The following is a 20,375-nucleotide window of genomic DNA, read 5'->3' as shown; positions in this document are numbered from 1 at the left end:
GTTATTTCTCATATTGTTTTTTCAGAAAGTTTTGAAATATTTGTCCTCTCCCCAAATTTGTCACTATACTGAAACACGGTAATAATAATTTAATTAGAAGGGTTTTATTGACCTATTTACATCTACATTGTAAATATATTTCTTTGCTATTTTGTTAAAACTTTTTCAGAGGTAAATCAATTACAATTACATTTTTAACAATATTTCAAGTGTAATTTATGAGATTTGTTGTATTTTGAATCCAATATTTCTTTATAAAGGCAAAAAATGGATCACCAATTCTGTAGAATGGACCATGTATAATACAGCATATTTAGCTGTATTCAGATAAATAAATAAATAAATAAATAACTAAATAAAAGGCTGTAAAGGGAGAGCAAAAGGGGATCAAGATGTAACCTTGAGCAAGACATCTTACCCACGTTGCTCACATGCGGTTTTGTCACTGCTGGAATAAAAAACATGGGGATTTCAGAAGAAGAAAAAAATGGTTTACAGTACATATGGAAAAATATCAAATAAACTAGCTAGATTCATCTGTAGAAAACGTGACCGGTGAATGAGATGAATAGGCAATGTTTATATGATTTGCCACTAGGTGGCAATGTACGCACACTTTTAGAAATATAATTCCCACAGAATTAAGGTTTGAACCTGTTACTTTTCTGCGTGCAAATGTGAAACGTAAATAAACATAAATATCCATTTGTAATATCAATTTAGGTTTGTAACATTACAGCGACAAACAAGTAATCTGTTTTGAGCATAACAAGAGCTTGGGCTTATTTTAAATGGGCAGCATATAAGCAAGGGAAGATTCAATGCGAGTCTTCGTTTTGCCTCGATTCTTCTTAAAGCTCAGATTGGCTTTTAATCTCTGTTCAGACCCAGAAGTAAGCACAGAAAAAGAAACAAAGCCATTGTCAGCTTCACCTTTGTAGGCTGGTGCTGGGCAAAGCCACTGAGGCCTCAAATTACCAGGGCTGCGTTTCCCAAAAGCATCGTAAGCTTAAATTGATCGTAGCTCCACTGGTTTCAATGGGTGTACGGTGTATTTAAGCTTACGATGCTTTTGAGAAACGCAGCCCTGAGTAGTAAAGTTAGTAATGGCTCTTGTAATGTGCTGTGTGGATAGACAGATGAAGCTGAAGCTGACAAAATACTTAATATCCACCATAAAGAGCTCACTAAGGTGCCACTATGATACCTTTTTTTCTCCCTCAGTTTGTTTTTTTTCCAGGTAGTGAAAGCAGGCGCGCTCCCGAGAACGACAGCGCGAGAGGGACGTGCAAGCGCGTGCGCGTGCGCGCGAGAGAGAGACTGAGAGTTTGATCACATCATCGCTGGCGCGCGCTATCACAACTCGCCAAGTGTTTGCCCTCGACTATCCTTGAAGCTTTTTGAAGGTTTGTTTGCCTGGAATACAAAGGGAACATTGTTTTCTTCTTCTTCAGGGTTTAATACCTCACCTCAGCTCTCTGGCACATTTTGGCGTCGCGATGTCATATTTACTTTCCTGCACTTGCTGGAACAGGTAAATTGTGCTTATATACCAAAGAGTGACAGAGAAACGACACAGTATCTACGTCTGACTGCAAAAGGTGAGTTTGTTTTGTTAGTTTCTTGTGCATCTGCGTGATTTCGTAAACAGCTTTGCCGTTTTACAATATGTTTGTGGGTTGTACTTTATTTTATTGTGGCTTATTGATATTAATTGCCTGTGCTTTTGGGCTTTAATCCGTTTTATGGGATTACGAGAGCATTGATCTGGTTTGTTTATAAATGTGCTGGTGAAAATAGTAGCCTACGATTATTTAGACGCCACTCACTAACATGTTTTGTTTTGGGGGTTGTTGCAAATGTTTTACTGAGGTTTTATTAATGCTATTAGGGATATTAATCAATTCAAATTAATCTTCAGCTGTCAAACCGTAAAGCTGTTATATTTAAGCAATGAAGAGAATCTTTGTTCACCTGCTCAGGTGAGACGCCCAGTCAGTCGCGGACACGAATGCCTGTCTGTGCTGCGATCTGATTGGTGCGTTGTAACGGACCGAATGATGTGATTGGCTCAAATGTCACTATGAGCTTGTTAAATAACATGGATAAAATACCGAAAAGAACCAAAAATGTATTTAAACCTTGCTAAAATGTTTAATGATATTACTAAAAATGTCATATTTAATCACTACATTTTATATGTGTGGTAGCACTATATATTTGGGTGGATGTGTGTTGAATATTCCAATAGACTGTATGTTAAAGCTATTTATTTATTATTATGTAAAACTATTTATTATTTATTTAATATTTTCAAAGAAAGAAAGAGAATAGTATGTAAATTAAGTACAAGAGTATACATTGTAAAGAACTACAAGGAATACATAGGCTATAAATACTCTTCACTGGAACTCTTTCCTTGTGAGAAAACCACACAAGCCTTAAAGGGGTCATATGATGTTATTTACTTAAGTACAGTAACGAAGTAAAACTACTCCGTTACTGTCCACCACTGCTCCAAAGAGAAAGGAAAAATTTAAATTGCATCATATGACCCCTTTAAAAGGCTTGGAAATGAAGAGCCCTCCCCTTATTTTATTTTTGAACTTGAAATAATATAATGCTTGTTGATTGTGTCATAGATTGATATTGTTAACATTATTGTTAACATAGTAGAATGTAAGAAACGTAACACTCATAAACTGTAATCCTCTGCTGGAGCTTGGCTAAAACCAGAACATTAGAACCCTAGAGAGAGTTTTAAACATCCAGCAGGTGAACAACTCACAGACCTTGAGTTCATGTTATGTTTATTTTTAAGGCCCTGCATTGTTCATCAGTTCAGCCACCTTTTACATTGTATGCCTGTTAAAGTTGTGATTTTCAAAGAGAGTTCTTCCAGTGCAAGAGTTGAACAAATATAAGTTTATGTACTAATATCAGTAGTCTTTATCCGTCGAATATGAAAGCGACTGGCTTCAGTAAAGCACAAACTGTACTGTAGCAGTTCCTGAAAGAGTACTCTTGATTCCTGAGGGAAAGTATCGATTAAGTAATGAAATCAGTATAATGTGATCAAACAGACACAACCTGTTAACAATGAATGGTCTTATCATTTGGTAACAGTCTCACTTCTAGGTTGTAATGAGATTGTGGTTACAATTCATTGGAATTCAATTCATTGTGGTTAATCTTTATAACACAATAGAAAACGTAAATGGTGTTTTTAATCTTTCTTACTAAGTAGTAAATGAAACTTCAAGGTTTCGATGAGCTCTATATGGTCCATTTGTCATTTTGTATATTTTTCCACTGATTCACTCTCTTCAAAGTTTTGAAAGTGGAACTAAGAAAATCAATATTCTTTAAAAGTCCAATGAATGATTAACAGACAAATCTGGATAAGCTCCAAGTGTAGAAATTTCTTCTCCTTATGATTAATGTCTGCTCTTAAGGTGCGGTCACACTAGATGAATAAGACCCATTCAGGTAGTGAATCATTTTAGAGCGACTGAGTTCATAACTGAATTCCTCATTAAATGATTCATTCTTTTGGAAAATTCTGATTCAGAATGAACCAGGAACCTGTAGAATGATGTACACTTTAGGTTTGTGAGATTTAAATCAGTCTGTTTACTGCCTGTTTGTTCATATCACGACACATTATATATATAATTAACAACAATTAAAGAAAACATTAAGATATTTTACAAAAAAAAAAAAACATATTAAAGTTCAACTGTAAGGTTGAGTCTACTGTAAGATGAACCCAACAATTTTTTTTTCCAAATGGGCAGAAATATTCTTAAAAAGCAGCGAGAGCATGAATTTGGAACAAATCTATATTAAATGTAACTGTGAAATACCATAGGTTACATACACCACCATTTAAAAGTATAAAGTTGGTAAGATTTATTTGATCAAATACAGTAAAAACACTAATATTGTAAAATACTATTACAATTTTTAAGCTTTTTTCTGTTTTAATATTTTTAAAATATCATTTATTTCTGTGATTTCAAAGCTGAATTTTCAACATTGTTACTTCAGTCTTAAGTGTCACATGATCCTTCAGAAATCATTCTAATATGCTAATTTGGTGCTCAAGAGACATTTCTTACTGTCTTTGGAATGGTTGTGTAACTTAAATCTTGATTTAAGTTATGTAATCCTGTTGTCCATAATCATTGCGATGTCCGAAGTAATTTTGCATGCTCAAAGTCTAGAGAGTCCACACCTTTAGAGAGCCAGCCTAATGGCCAGGGTGGGCCAGCCTTGTGAAGCATGAACCTGTGAGTGACATTTTAATGGCTTTAATATTGTTAAGATCTTGACGTTGTCACTCCCTCACTGGGTGTGTAAGGGAAGGATTTTGAGCTAATATCACTCAATATCTTGTACTTAATTGCATGCTCATTCTTGCTTTTCTCTCTTAGAAACATGGATCACCTCACCTCCAAACGTTTTCATCTTCTGCTCTTCATCGCTCTATGTGTCTTTCCTGGATCACTGGCCCAGACTTCGATCCCCAGGGGCTGTGGAGATAATGTGGACTCCTTGTATTTCAGCCTCTGTGACCTGACAGCAGTCTGGGGTGTTGTAGTTGAGGCATTTGCAGCTGCTGGTTTGGTAGCCACCCTGATTCTTCTGATCGTGCTGCTAGCCAGCCTTCCCTTCATCACTGACAAGAAGTGGCGCAGTTCGTTGGGGCTTCACGCAGGCTTCCTCATCTTCACATTTGGACTGTTCGCCCTCACATTCGCCTTCATCGTTGGAAAAAACTTTGCTACCTGTGCGTCACGCCGCTTTCTTTTCGGTGTGCTGTTCGCCGGTTGCTTCTCTTGCCTTCTCATACACGCCATCAGGTTGAACATACTGGCCAGGAGGAACTCGGCGCCCAGAGGTTGGGTTTGGTGCTTGGGGGCTCTGGGACTCTGGCTGGTAGAAGTTGTCATCAACACCGAATGGCTAATCATTACTATTGTACAATACCCAACTAACATCACTGGAATTCTGGCTACTGCTACCGCTGTTCCCTGTAATATCGAAAACCAGGATTTTGTCATGGCGCTCATTTACGTTCTAAACCTACTATTGGCTGTCGTGGTGGCATCCATACCCATATTGGCAGGTAAGCACAAGCGTTGGCGCAAAGATGGAGCCTTCATCCTGGTCATAGGACTGCTTTCGGTGGGCATCTGGGTGGCGTGGATTGTCATGTATGTTTACGGGAACGCAAAGCACGGTGGGCCGACGTGGGATGACCCCACATTGGCTATAGCATTGGTGTCAAACGCTTGGGTGTTTCTGCTGCTCCACACGGTGCCGGCGGTGTGTAGCCTGAGTGAGGAAGATGAAGATGCAGCTGTTGAGGAAAATCTGTACCCCAGCAGAGGGTACGAGAACATTCTGAAGGAGCAAAGTGCACAGAGCATATATATGGAGAATAAGGCCTTCTCTATGGACGAGCCCAATGCAGGTAAATGCAAGCTTTTGAGTTTTTACTTTGTGTTCTTCTTAACCTTATCATCTTTGCTTTGAAGTTATCTTACTTTACAAGTTCGTTTTTATTGGGGATCCATAATATTTCTGTGTCCATATTGTTATCAGGAAATATAAGTGTGTTTTTATGAGCATCAGTCTGATTAGGCTGATTGGAACCAGATAATATTTTTATTTTAAATAAATATTTTTATCCAGTTTTTAACAATGTTAATGGCAAAATGCCAAATATGCCAAAATGTGGACACTACCATTCAAAAGCCGTTTTTTAATGTTTTTAAAACCTTAAATCTTGTGCTAACCAATACTGCATTTATTTGGTTAAAAATAAGTACAATAGCAATATATTACTAAAAAGTAAAATAACTGTTTTGTATTTTAAAATATTTTCAAATGTAAATTTTTCCTGTGGTGGCAAAGCTGAATCTTCAGCAGGCATTACTCCAGTCTTCAGTGTCACATGATCCTTCAGAAATCATTCTAATATGCTAATATCCTTTGGTGCTTAACAAACATTTATTATTATAAATGTTGAAAACATTTGTGTCGCTTTATGTTTTTGTGGAAACAGTAGCTGGGTTTCCATCACCCTGCTTTTATGCGCATTTTGAAGTATCACATCAGAATCGAGAGATGGAAACGCTGAATTTTGAATAAAAATTGCTTAATTCGCAAAAAAGTTTTTACGCTCGCTTGAGGTGGTTTTTGACTTGTGCGAAAAAGGGTTAATGTGAATAATGGGAGATGGAAATGCGTTTTGCGAATAAATTCCTCCAAGCGCTTCAAAAAAAGTCATGTGACTTTGTGCTATGGGACTCTCATTCTGAGGTGCAAGTAATTTATTATATAGGAAAATTATTATATTCAGTAGCTTCTACTTTTCTTAGTGATGTATAGTCCCAGTTTATCAGGAAGCGATGATTTTGTTCTCTATGACTCGTTGGATGGAAACGGTGCTTGTTCGCAAATGTTTTAATCGATATTCAAATTTTGCGCATACGTTAAATTCGCAACTTTGTATGGAAACCCGGCTAGTGATACTGTTTTTCAGGATTTTGTAACAATGTGAAAGTTTTTACTGTCACTTTTGATTAATTTAAAGGGATAGTTGAAAATTGTCACCCCATTGTAGTTCCAAACCTGTAAGACCTTTGTTTATCTTCGAAGCACAAATTAAGATATTTTTGATGAAATCCGAGAGCTTTCTGACCCTCCATAGACAGCAACGTAACTATCACATTCAAGACCCAGAAAGGTAGTAAGGACATTGTTAAAATAGTCCATGTTATATCAGTGGTTCAACCTTAAATTTTTGAAGCTACGAGAATACATTTTGTGTGCAAAAAAGCAATAATAATGACTTTATTCAACAATTTATTCTCTTCCGTGTCAGTTTTCAATGTGCGTTCATGTGAGTACAACGATGTCTTGGCACTGTCGTGAGCTGTCGTACCTTTCTGGGCCTTGAACGTGTAAGTTGTGTTGCTGTCTATGCAGGGTCAAAAAGCTTAATTTGTGTTCTGAAGATGAATGAAGGTCTTAGGGGTTTGGAACGGTTTGGGTGAATTTTTGGGTGAACTATCCCTTTAATGCTTACTTTCTGAATAAAATTATAAATTATTTCCTTAAAAAAATCATACTGACCCCAAACCTTTTGCGCAGTAGTGAATCTGTGATCATTCTTTACACAATGATTCTTGTTCCTTCTAATCGCTATTTTCATTTCACAGATGAAATCCTGAAGTTACCTTTATATATCTGTGCAGTTTTTCATATTCAGCATAAATAGCCAGATAGCTAATTATAAACAAGTATTTCTTCACTGTGGAAGTACTGTAGTTGACCTGTAAGAGAAAACTGTCTGAAGCCAACAGTTTATGCTGACAGCCACTACAGCACCACTTGTGGATACGCTGAGAAGTATACGTTTCATTTGGATCCGTTCTGAAATATTTCGTAATAAAACAATGTCTGAAATCAGGATTCTATAGGTAGAAGTTTCTGTGTTAACGTTTCATGTAAATATTGTAGGCTCTATTGCTGGGTGCAAATGTTCCAGAACTGTAAATGGACCCAAACATCATGAAAATCATTCCGTTTTAAAGAATGAATTCTGAATTCCTAACTCTAATTGATTACTATTATGGATCTAAAACGTTTTGGACGTTGTCTACAGCAATGTAACCTTGCACTGTTTATTTGTGCTGTTTCAAAAGCTCCATGCAGTGATTCTGAATTAAACTAAATGTGCCAATTATATACTCCAGAAACCCAATATGTCTGTGTGTTAACATGCACTGAGAGGAGAGGGAGCGTGTGACTTTGAGAGAGGACAAAGCTGCAGAACATGCTGGAAACAGGGCTGAATTTCACCGATAACTGCTGCTTACACACCTGAATTTGATATGCTGATGTTTGAATCCACTCAGTCTAATATCTGATTGTACCGCACTCAACACGCTGTTCATCCGTCCTCTCTTCCTCTCTCTCCCTGTCTTCTCACTATCTGTCTGTCCCTGTCTATGTCTCTTTCTCTCTTTGTCTTTGCACCTGCTTGTTTCCTCCAGCCAAACATGCAAATATCTTTTGCCTTTTGATGTCCATGAACTTGCACCCAGAGTTTCCATGCATTTGCGCATTCGGGTCAAGCCTTTCTATTGTAGATCAACAATATCCAACTGTGTTTGCTCAACCAATAACTTACAGAACGGTCACATTTATTCAATCATCTATCAATAGCGTACCATATATATAACGTTTCCTCATCTTCATCAATATTTGCATAGCAGCTTTGTGATGTAAAAGGAATGCTTCTGTTCGTATTGAACAGGGAGTGCTGGAAAGTTCAGGAATCATATCTCACTAGTAAATGAACACCCGGAGCAAAATGAAGGACCTTTCCCACCCTGACATGAGTCAATAGGAGCACACGCTACTCCTATCTGAATCTCTGTGGAGACCCTGAAGCGTGTGTTTACATTAGCATGTCTCCAAGGAGACTGAGGTGTGGCAACAGTATCATCAGTGTTGGGTATTTCACAGAGCGAGAGGACATTTCTGCCTCACTGCATCGATTCAGTCTTATCAAACCACATTCTGTCATATGCCATCTAAACGCACGTAATATCGTGGTTAAGATAACGTGAGATATTTGCTAAGTGATTGTGATAAAAGAAAGGCATATATCTAGTTTCTTGGAAACATAACATTGTTTTATTGTTGCTATTGTCCTCCAGAATAAATATGAGATTTTCTATAGCAAATATATGTATTCAATATATATATATTAGCACACAATACCGATCAAAGTTTTAGGGTCAGTATGTTTTTGTTTTTTGAAAGAGGTGTCTTGTTCTAAACAAAGCTGCATTTATTTGATCAAAAATACACTAAAAACATTAATGTTGTGAAATATTAGTAAAATGTAAAATACATGTTCAGCAGCCATTACTCCAGCCTTCAGTCTTCTAAGATGCTGAATTGGTTCTCAAGAAACATTTATAATTTATGATAATTGTCAGAAAACTGTTGTGCTATTTAAAATTTTTGTGGAAACCACAATACATTTTTACGTATACTTTACATTTTACATTTTTAAAACACATATTTTTACACAACAGGATTATTTGATGAGCAGAAACAACAATTTCTGCTCTGGCATTTATGACCCCAGACTATTATACAGTCACTATTATTACATGTGAATATTTGCAATTAGTATATGATTTAATCTTCGCTTTTCAAGTAATATTTTCAAGGAATGTAATTATATTTGTATTTTTTCTTACATTTATATTTATTTCTATATCTTTTCTTATTTTAGTAATTTTGTTGTTTTATTTTTATTTCAAGTAACAAAAAATTTATATATATAAAAATGTTATATATAGTTTTAGTTAACTGTATTTAAATATCTAAGTTTGATTTCAACATAACAGTCATAACAAATCTGAAATGCATTTTTTAACTACTATTATTCAGGGGGAGATAGGTTATTTATTCACATTTATCGCATATAGCAGCTTTATCATTTTTATTGTCTCATGTGTCTATATGGATGTCATGTTTGTCACACACAAAGGTGTTCTCAAGTCCAGACAGCTAACCTTTTTGTTTTAACATTGTTTTCTCAGGTAATAAGCCTGTGTCCCCATACAGCGGCTATAACGGCCAACCCCGAAGTTGTGTTTACCAACCGACAGAACTAGCCATCATCACCAAAGGAGTGGTCAATGTGAGTGCACATATTTTCCTACTGATTTGAATATGCATACAACCACCAAGTCTTGTGGTCACTGTTCACAAACAAAAATACACAAGAAAAAAATACAACACATTTTCCAAAGTCCACAAAAGAGCCTTATGTACATTTCTGTGTTGTAGAGTGTTTTTGTGTATTTGTGTTTTTGTGCATTTGTGTGTTCACCTGCCATGTCTATTTGGACTGTTTTCGGCTGTAGCAACGGATGGAATCATATGACAATATAATTCCACGAGCATCCATGGGCACTCCTCCCAGAGCCCAGGGCGGCCACACCAGCCCCTCCGCACAACTTGATGATATGAGACAAATATATACAAATGTATGTGGAGAGCATTATTGCTGCTGTGTTTCCTTGCTTTGGGTCTCTCCAGACTATCGCCCTTTCTCTTTTAGCTTCCTTCCTTCCTTTTCAACATGCATGCATACTGACCTAATTTCTAATGATCTTATTGATTGGAAAGTTTTGTAAGGGTGCTGTATGAATACTTTTTTTTTTTAATTGTTCATTATGTTTACCATTAATTTGATGTATAAAGGGATGTTTTTGTTACCTGTAAATACCATTAGTTTAATCGACAGATACTGTAAATGTTACTGATTGTTAGATGAAAATTAATTAAAATTAAGCCCATAATCACCCACACAAAACCTCATCATCTTTCCTTTTGGTGAAGAGAACAGAATCTGTCCTTAAACTTTTCTTCTCGAATTTCTGGGTCTTCTGGTACCTCTCTCTCTCTCTCTCTCTCTCTCTCTCTCTCTCTCTCTCTCTCTCTCTCTCTCTCTCTCTCTCTCTCTCTCTCTCTCTCTCTCTCTCTCTCTCTCTCTCTCTCTCTCTCTCTCTCTCTCTCTCTCTCTCTCTCTCTCTCTCTCTCTCTCTCTCTCTCTCTCTCTCTCTCTCTCTCTCTCTCTCTCTCTCGATTACACATGTCCATGGGGAATTCTTTCTTTCAAGATCTGTTTTCATTCCTAAACTGCACTTGATGACACTTTAACCTTCTGTCTGGAATGGTGGAATTTAAAGGCCATTTTTTTTGTCTGTGTTTGTTTGTTAATTTTTTTTATTTTCATTTTTTTTGTAAGGTATGAGGGGGTGGAAGAAGGATTCAGATCTAATAAACTAAACTGTATGTCTTCTGGCTTTTCATTTCAAAAATCATTCAATTTCAGTTTTTTTACTCACCTCTGTGACAGAAGGCATCTGTTTGTATTCGTATTGCTACTTATTTCCTCTTTCTGTCAGAGTCACTGCTACAAAATCACATTTACATTATTACATGTATTAATTATTTATTTGTTATATTTTATAGCAAAATATATGCTCAATATTATTATGTGATTATTATATTATCATGTGATTATTTGCAATTAGTTCGACTTAATCTGCACATTGTAAGTAATGTTTTCAAGGTATTTACAGCTTTAATTATATTTATATTTATTGTATTTTTTTCTTAAATTCATATTTATTTTTTTATTTAAACTATTATTTTAGTGTCATTGAAATCCTTTGTTTTAGTTTATATTTTCCATTTAAAGTTTTAGTAATTTTGCTGTTTTTGTTTTTTAATGTCTGTGAAGTTTTAATACTTTTATTTCTGTTTTAGTTTTTAATACATCAAGTTCAACCAAAAAATGAGAATAGCTAAAATAAACTGTTTTAAGTTTCATACGTTTTTGTAGGTTGCTATATATATATATATATATATATATGTATATATGTATGTATGTATGTATTTTATTGTTACAATATTTTATTTTACAGACGTTATCTAATATTTCCTCTGTTTCTCACTGTAGGGAAATTTCAACAGAAGACCCCAGTGATCAGCTCACACCGACTTGTTTTTTTTTTTCTGGTGTTTCTAAATTAAGATTTGTGATTTTGTTTTTCTTTCCATCGCTGTGGTCGACTACATAGACCAACTTCTGTGAACTCAGACTAACTGAGCAACAATAAGTTGGTTTGCTCCACTGAAAGCCAATGTGTTGGGTTTTCTCAACCGCTGAAGACATTGAGACATTGAACAGTATGGCTTGGTTGTGCATGGGACACATTAAAAAGATTAGTTGTACCAATGACTGTATAGACTACTGCAATGCTACCAGCTGTGTTTACTAAGAAACACAGACCAGCAAAGGAGTGTAAAATAAATGTGTGCTGGTTTTCTGTCACTCTGTATAAGGAGTTCTGAAATGCTGCTTCTACCACTGTAAACGTAGGTGTAGCGACACCATACATATGCCTAAGCTTTAAATTACATATATAAAGTCACAAATGTTTTGGTGCAGCAAAACAAGACTGATTATTTCGTTATTTTTCCCAACTTTGTATTGTAAGTGTAAAGTAGAAAACTCAATCTGAACAGAAAACTTTTTCAAACCAGATGCAAATGTTCTGTTTATTGATGTAGATATTAAAATTTGACAGAATGGGAAATTCAAGGATATTTATTAACTCATCATGCTCTAGTTACAAACGGCTTTCCATGTGAAAAATACTATTTTTGAATTCCGTAATGTGAGACTGTTTGAGAGTGTGACCTGGTCACAGGGACCTCATCAGGATAACTTCGGAAAGGTCGAATGTCGAATGGAAAATTCCCTTCACAGTAACTAGTGATGACATTTCCATAGGCACTGCTGATAAGTGTCTCAGGATGTCAGCCTGAGCTACAGGGTTCCGGATGGAGGTAGCCATTGCTTCAACACATGCCCAAAACACAGGGCATAGTTCACACGATTGTATTTTGTATTATTGTAGCAATATTAGATGTACACTACCTTCCAAAAGGTAAAGGTCAGTACGATTTTTTAATTAATACATTTATTCAGCAAGGATGCATTAAATTGTTTAAATGTCACAGTAAAGGCATTTATAATGTTATACTATTTTTTTTTTTAAATGCTGTTATTTTAAACTTTCTATTCATCAAAGAACCCTGAAAATGTTTTTATTAAAGGCACAATATGTAATTTTCGCCGCTAGAGTGCGCGTATTGAAAATAAACAAGAGACAAAGGCGTAGTTTCATGACGCTGTGACTGAGTGGAATCATGGGAGTTGTGTTCTTCATCCCCACAGCCGATGCAATCCGACAGGACTCGGGCAGAAATCATGTTCATGGATGAGCTAATGATTTATTAACGTAGTAGAATGAAGCAGGGTGAGGCTGAACGCCGTCGAAGCGAAACGAGGCCGCTGAACAGCGCGACACACGGCTCGAAAGCAGCGGAGCTTTTATTATGCCACAGTCGAGCGCTTTCGCTGCTTCCGGTCGTGCGTATGTGGGGTAAAGCAGCGCTGTTTTAACATACTAGATACGTTTGAAAGTTCTGTTATAATGCTACTCTGTGCGGTCGTCACCTGTCTAATAAAACTCACAACATATTAAAGCGTCTTTGCTGTTTCCATGTTTTCTACAAAACAAAACCGGAAATCGAGGGTGTATGACTTCATTGGCAGGCGACACTATAGACACGGTCCGTGTCACTAGTTGAAATTGCTTATTTCTCTGGATTTAAACATTCTTCGAAACATTTGGGATAATGTAAGTACACAAGTCAGCAAAATATATAACACTGTTCTAATGGTTTTTGGATATTTTAATAAAAAAATCTTACATATTGTGCCTTCAAGGTTTCCCCAAAAATATTAAAATTTGTTAATAACAAGAAATGTTGCTTAACTTATTTTAAACTGTAATATTACTGCTTTTATTGTATTTTCAAGCAAATAAATGCAGCCTTGGTGCAATCTTACTCCGACCTCAAACTTTTAAATGGTACTGTATATAAAATCTGCATTATATCAGCAATTAAACATCTCATGCACTGTAAAAGATGCTGCTGCAGTTAGTTATAACAATTTAAACTGTTGAAATAAATATCCAGGTTAACTACAGTTATCATTTTTAAGTCAGGCACAAACACTTGAAACAACACATTATAACTTTTTCTGATGTTGAATTTTCAGTTGTGATACCTAATCGCAGCCATCATTTTTTTTTTTACAGTCAGTACAGTTTTCACATACTTGGCAAAATCACTCCAAGCAAACAAGTATACAAAGTACATACTTTGTAGTATGCATTAAAATTTCAAAGCAAAAATGCAAACGTTTTTCAAAGATGCATGTCTTTGGGAAATCATGCTGAACAGTGCACTTTTCATAAAATGAGTCTGCAAATTAAGCATCACAGAACGTTCTGTCCATTTAAACACAGCTACACAAAAATTGCATATACATTGTCAGTGGTTTTCTCTTCCAGTAAATGTTTTCAGTATGCATATGTACCACCAAATTATTTTATGCTTTGAAGTTATCAATGCATCTCAGCCTCCTAAAACCAAAAGATGTCATAGTGTATGTCTGTGTTCTTTAGCTACGCAATAAAAGTCAGTGGGGTCCAGTGTTGTTTGGATCCCAACATTGTTCAAAACCATCTTCTAATACACAGGTTTGGAATGAGTAGGCCTAAATGACTATTTTCATGTTTTGGAGGCGAACTAATCTTTCCTTCCCCTTTGTAGTATAATGTATACTGTCTACATTTCACACAGGATCCTCCCAAGATACTTTCACAATAGAAACACTAACTATCCTCTCAGTTTTATGGTATGAAACGTGATTTAGGATGCGTCTGTAGTTTCTAGACTGTCTCTCATCAAGATCACCCCGGCTGCCTTCTTGGATGTCTTCCCTGCAGCCCGTCCTGACCGTGTATCAAATGTTAAGCGCTGCCGGTAAAATCTAGATGCTGAATCTATAGGTAATATGATAAGCATTTTCTCCTCACATTGAGAACATTGTGTGCTGGGTATTTAAGGAGAAAGAAGACATAAAAACCTGTCCTTGAGACACAAGTGTCCTTTCAACAGCATTGAATATAATGTTTGCGGCTGTTTGTTATTCTATTCCAAAAGGACATTTGGCACATTAAATGAATGAGTAGGTGTTATGGACGTATCAATTTTCCTCATTTCCGCCCACTTGGCTAAATTATGTAACATCTTATGTAAATTACAGAACTTGTTCGCAATCTGTCGGCCTGTGTGGTTTAACAGGAGATGAACCTTTACTGTAACAACTCTTAAACCAGGACAAGTTGATTTGATAATGCCACCTGTCAGAATCACACATTTTATATGAACAGAATTTTTTTTAAATATCTATTTTCTGCTTAAAACGTTTCCAAAAAAGCAGGATGTATATATCTAAGTTATTATCCTTAACTGAAATTAAACCTAAAACTATTAAAAACATTCTTGCTATCTGAAATGAATTAAAATACAAATTCTAGATGAAATAAAAATAAAGTAAATGAAAACGAGAAATGTTGCATTGGCAACTAACTGTAATAAGTTGAAGCACTATAATTACTAACTGGACATAAATGCTGCACTGAAACTGAAATAAAAATAAACAAAAAAGCAAAAAAAAAAGCTACAGAAGCACATAGCAAAATTACTAAAATGTAAACTAAAATTAAAGTGAAAACTGAAAACATAAAGATAAAAACTATAATTGTTTATAAATAATACTAAAATAACACTGGTATATATAAATGATAATCAGCATATTTTTGAAAAAGAAAATGGGATTACCTTTATCAAATATTACCTTCATTTGTCCATGAGCAAATAAATATTTAATATTTAAAATACATATTTCATATTGCACATGGACAAATGAAAGTGATATGTGATCATATATTAAAGTTAAACATTTTATACTGAATATATGTAAATATTATAGTTATTTATTATATATTATTATTTTAATCAATTAATATATACAGTACTGTATATATTCTGAATAAGACCCAAAATTACACTTTTGGACAAATTGGACTTTTAAAAGACAAAATATTGACTTAACTGAATTATGGCAATCATATCAACACTTTTCTTATGATAGCTTGTGTATGTAAACTCGGTGTGCATTTTACAAATGATCATCCTCATAAAGGGGTGGCATTTTATTTTCCTGTACTTGTACTGATCAGTGTACCTTTTTATGTTCATAATGCTGCTTATTCATACTGGCCCGCCCATTATACAATTCCCATGTTCTGTATTATATGATCTTCATTCCTATCCACAGAACTTCAAAAGACCGGCCCTTTGTTATTTTTGTGGTACACAAGTTACGTATCTCTCTTTTCCCCTTTGTAACATAAGGTTCAACCTATATAGAAAAACAAAGGTGTAAAATTGAACCACACTGGGCATGTCATGTTTGCTAAGTGTCTTAGGAGTCTGTTAAAACAGTTGTTGTGAAACATACAAACTCAGTAAACCAGAATGAATCCATCTGCAAACTCCTGTTCACCTCACAGGTTCTCAAACAAACTACACGCCCAGGGACTCATTTATAAAGCGCTGCCTTCAAGCTGAAAGAATTTGCTACTCTGTATTTTTAAGTGTTTTTAAAGTGATATTTATGTCAGCAGCTAGTGCTAAAGTAGTCTCTGGTCAACATTAGCTGACTGTATATGCGATGACCGAACAAATATGTTGTATTCAGACTTAAACACTAAGTATCTTTTGGTCACAGATTAGATAGAATTAAAGGGGAAAAAAATCATATCTACTTAATAAATCCTTTAAACAAATAATTAATTTGAACTTCTGAGGTGTACAAACAACATTTCTGAACTTCAAGCACCTCCTTTCATTGATTTGTTGAAGAAGAAGGAACAAAGAATAGAAACAAAAAGAAACATGCCATATTTTGCACCTTCTATGTATAAATCAGGTAATTTGTCTCTCAATCTCCTTATAACTTCATGGAAGGTGCCTCAAACTGATTTTAGAGGGAATACCAAAATTCCCACAAGAGCTGATTGTCTCTTCATTTGGCCTTAATTGGACCGTTCTCATGACTCCTAGGCCTTGTTTGCCTGGTTGCCCCTGCTGGGATTCAATTTGTTGTACCTTGTGACTTTTCACGACACAAAACAGCCTCATGACACGGGAAGCTGTTGTGCAATTATCATTAGCAATGACTTCATGAGCTCACACTCTAAAACATGCTGGACACCAAAATACGACATCAAAAAACTGCAACATTTTTACTTTTTTCCATCATGTCCCAGACTTCAATGTCTGTTTGAGTAGTTCAATATGTTTTCATAAGAGAAGAATACATCAATAGCACTATTTTCCATATTCATTTCATACAACTGTTGGACAAGATAGAAGAGCAGCACAACCTGTCACAAAGGTGTCATTCTGTGTCCGTCTCAGCCTGCCTGATGGGAAAGGAGAGGAACAGTGTCGTCTTTGTGCGAGCTGGACAAAGCTGGACCTGTGTGAAAGCAGGTTAATGTTCCTCTACATGTTTGGAAGCCAAGGACATCTGAAGGACCCTCACACACACACCCAAACCCACCTCTGGATTCTGCACCTCGAGTAACAGAGGACAAAACACCAACGCTCAACAAAACAACAAGTGTTCACACAGTCTGAGCCAATTAAAAAACGTCAACATTCTTTTTTAGAACAGAAGGCAGTACAGAGCGATTCGGTTTGTAAGAAAAGATCTCAATATGGGTGGGTGCTATAACGGCCCAAGTGTGCGTTCATGTGGGGTTTGGAGAGCTATAAATAACACACTCACAGTGCAGACAATTTTCAACTTCTCAGAATTACTAAAGAACTGTTAACACATGGAGAAGCGTGTGTGTGGGTGGCAGAAAACGTAATGACTTAGCAGGGAAACAGGATGCCTCGCACAAGGAAGAGAGTCTCAGAGGGTTCCAGGTGTTTGTCCATGTGCTGGCTCACATCAGCAGGTGTATTAGTCCTGAAAGAGAAAAAAACTTCTCACCAGAGAATGGAACTTTATTAAAGATAATAAAAACAGATGTGTGATTGTACACAAGCTGAACTAAATTGAATAGTTTTAAAATGTAACATCACTTTAAATAGTATTTATGGGTCATTCTCATAAATTGGCGCTGTTTGTGTATATATCACTTACTTATAACTTATATATATATATATATATATATATACTGTATATATTAACCGAATATATTATAAATGTATATATATATACAGTGGGTACGGAAAGTATTATGTGTGTGTGTGTGTGTGTGTGTGTGTGTACAAAAAAAATGTAATTTAAAATATTTATATTTACATTTTCGCTTTTATTAAAAAAGGTAAATGTAAAAATATGTGTTTATATACATATATACACACATTTGTTTCAATTAGATATAGACATTATATCTATGTCTACATATTCCAATACATATTATATCATATTCCAGTAGATATAATTTTTGTATAATTTTTTATAGTTTTTAACCACATGGTTCAAAGAGAAGTACTTTAATTTAGTATTTTATTATGGTTACACTTATACAGGCCTCATTGGGCTCAACTGTTAATAAAAAATAATATTGATTTTTTTTTTCTTTTTTTTATAAGAAAATATTGTTCTTGGCACAAAATTGCATGGTAAACATTTTGAATGTAGAAATGTTTGAATGTATGCAAAGCATGAAATATGAAATGTTATACATACATACAAACACGCGCGCGCACTTGGAACTTCATTTATATTATTATAATTTTCTCCTTGTTAATGCAGCAGTGCATCATGAAGTCAGAGATATTTGATTTCAAGAGAAGAAAAGTAATAAATAGATTGCTTTTAGAAAGTGATCTATCTACTTATTAAAGCGTTAGTGCATTGTTTTGTATGAGTTTGTTAATGAACATTTTCCAGTTTCATTTTTCATAAATACCTTGCGATGTTTTTAATTGGGTTTATATAATTCTTAAGTAGTGTGTGGTAATATGCTAAAGTCACACACAGACTTAAACATTCAGCATGTGAACCACAACAATTGTAATAATTACATTTCATTTATTTCCATTAATTGTTACAATAACCATTTCATTTGCTCTTTTTGTTTTGCTACTACTGACACAAGACTGCAAATAAAATTGGCAAATTAAATCAACAACTGTAAAACAAAGCAACTGCATAATTTATTCATGCCGCAATGCACTCTGGGAGTCAGTGAGTAGCTATACTAAGTCATGAGTAAACCTAGATGAAAGGATCAAGTACCCCCTACAGTTCTTTTTTAGTTACTAGAACTCTCGTGTAAGTAAACTATACTAACTAAGCATTTGTCAGTACAACATACTATTCCTATTTCACTTTACTTAGTTTTTTCAAGGCAATCGGTTTGCATGCTTTTAAGTAAGCCCAACTAATTAGATTTTACAGTGTAATATTTCTGTTGAAAAACGTGTTCATACTTATCAGAAACTTAATGATTAAATCAAATGTTAAAATTAGAATTTCGTATCTTTACCCAAAAATTTAAATCTGCTAAACAGTGAATGGGTACCACCATGAGAATTCAAACATCTGATAAAAACATCACAATAATCTACAAGTAATCCACGTGACTCTAGACGATGAATTATGTTTTGTTAAGTGAAAAGGCTGCGTGTTTGTAAGAAACAAATCCATCAAGGTGTTTTTTTTTCACTTTAAACTCTCGCTTCTGGATAAAATAGGAGTACATAAACCATAATATTGCTTCCTCCAGTGAAAAAGTAAATTTACTTACATCAAAATCCAGCAACATATTGGTTTAGAACAGTTTTAGCTTGTAAGCGGTGCTTAGTCTGTGCTCATTTCTCTCCGGATTCAGATGAGGCGTCATTTTAAAAGGAGAAAACTGTCTTGTTCTTTGATTGTTTCTTTCAGTGCACAGTGTGTGCAGCCGCACTCGCGGAGAGTGAATGCCAAACACGATGCGATCTCTAACCATTTCCTCGCTGTCTGCATAAGCACAGTCTTTGACTAATAGTCTTAGTTCGGTCACAAATTGCTCAAAACTTTCGTTGGCTCCTTGTACTCGCTCATGAAATTTATATCTGGCGAAAATTGTGTTCGTTTTGGGCATCACATATGCTTCATACTTGTCATAGTATGTTTTCAGTACCTTTGCTTCATCTGTCGTCAGCGCCCAGGTGTTGAAGATATCTCTTCCTTTTTCTCCTATCCACAGGAGCAAATAACTGCACTTTTCGTCTTCGCCCTTTTACTTCAATTGACCCGCGAACATAAGCTCTGCATGCTGTCTGAATTTACACCATGCATCCGGTAAGTTAGACGATTCCCAGTTCATGTGCAGCGATGGTACTCCTGCAAATTCCATTTTTTATTTACTTTTCTTCTGACACCATGTCTTGTTCTTTGATTGTTTCTCTCAGTGCACAGTGCGTGCAGTTTTAAATAAGGAGACGAACAGTGAGTACCAAACAAACTTTGAGCATTTTTAATCCACTGCGTACAACCGCCTTTACATGTGACCAATCCCTCCCGATACCCGCCAATCTCTCTTGCCATAGTACCGTAAATTAGTGTCGCAAATATTCAGTGCTTACGTGAATATTACATCTCCTTTCTTTTAAAGAACAAATAAAACAAAAAACACATTGTCACTGCAGTGTACATATATACAGTATCTCACAGAAGTGAGTACACCCCTCACATTTTTGTAAATATTTTATTATATCTTTTCATGTGACAACACTGAAGAAATGACACTTTGCTACAATGTAAAGTAGTG

At 35.4% G+C, this 20,375-nt stretch overlaps 1 protein-coding gene across 3 annotated transcripts; it reads left to right on the top strand.

The window, feature by feature from the left end:
• Nucleotides 1–976: 976 nt before the first annotated feature.
• LOC107690945 (G-protein coupled receptor family C group 5 member C-like) lies at nt 977–11,814 on the top strand. 3 transcript variants are annotated; one of them, XM_016489385.1, is made up of 6 exons: nt 977–1,601; nt 4,437–5,479; nt 9,636–9,736; nt 9,963–10,085; nt 10,850–10,893; nt 11,567–11,814. In XM_016489385.1, the coding sequence occupies exons 2-5, from the start codon at nt 4,441–4,443 to the stop codon at nt 10,853–10,855; spliced, it is 1,269 nt and encodes a 422-aa protein (XP_016344871.1). In that variant the 5' UTR covers nt 977–1,601; nt 4,437–4,440; the 3' UTR covers nt 10,856–10,893; nt 11,567–11,814. The 3 variants fall into 3 exon arrangements, with proteins under 3 accessions (XP_016344871.1, XP_016344869.1, XP_016344872.1); XM_016489383.1 differs by lacking the exon at nt 10,850–10,893; XM_016489386.1 differs by lacking the exons at nt 9,963–10,085; nt 10,850–10,893.
• The last annotated feature ends 8,561 nt before the right edge of the window (nt 11,815–20,375 follow it).

Source organism: Sinocyclocheilus anshuiensis, unplaced genomic scaffold, assembly GCF_001515605.1.
Source record: "Sinocyclocheilus anshuiensis isolate Anshui unplaced genomic scaffold, SAMN03320099.WGS_v1.1 scaffold1885, whole genome shotgun sequence".
Classification (NCBI taxonomy): domain Eukaryota; kingdom Metazoa; phylum Chordata; class Actinopteri; order Cypriniformes; family Cyprinidae; genus Sinocyclocheilus; species Sinocyclocheilus anshuiensis.
This window is presented reverse-complemented; position numbering and strand designations above follow the sequence as displayed.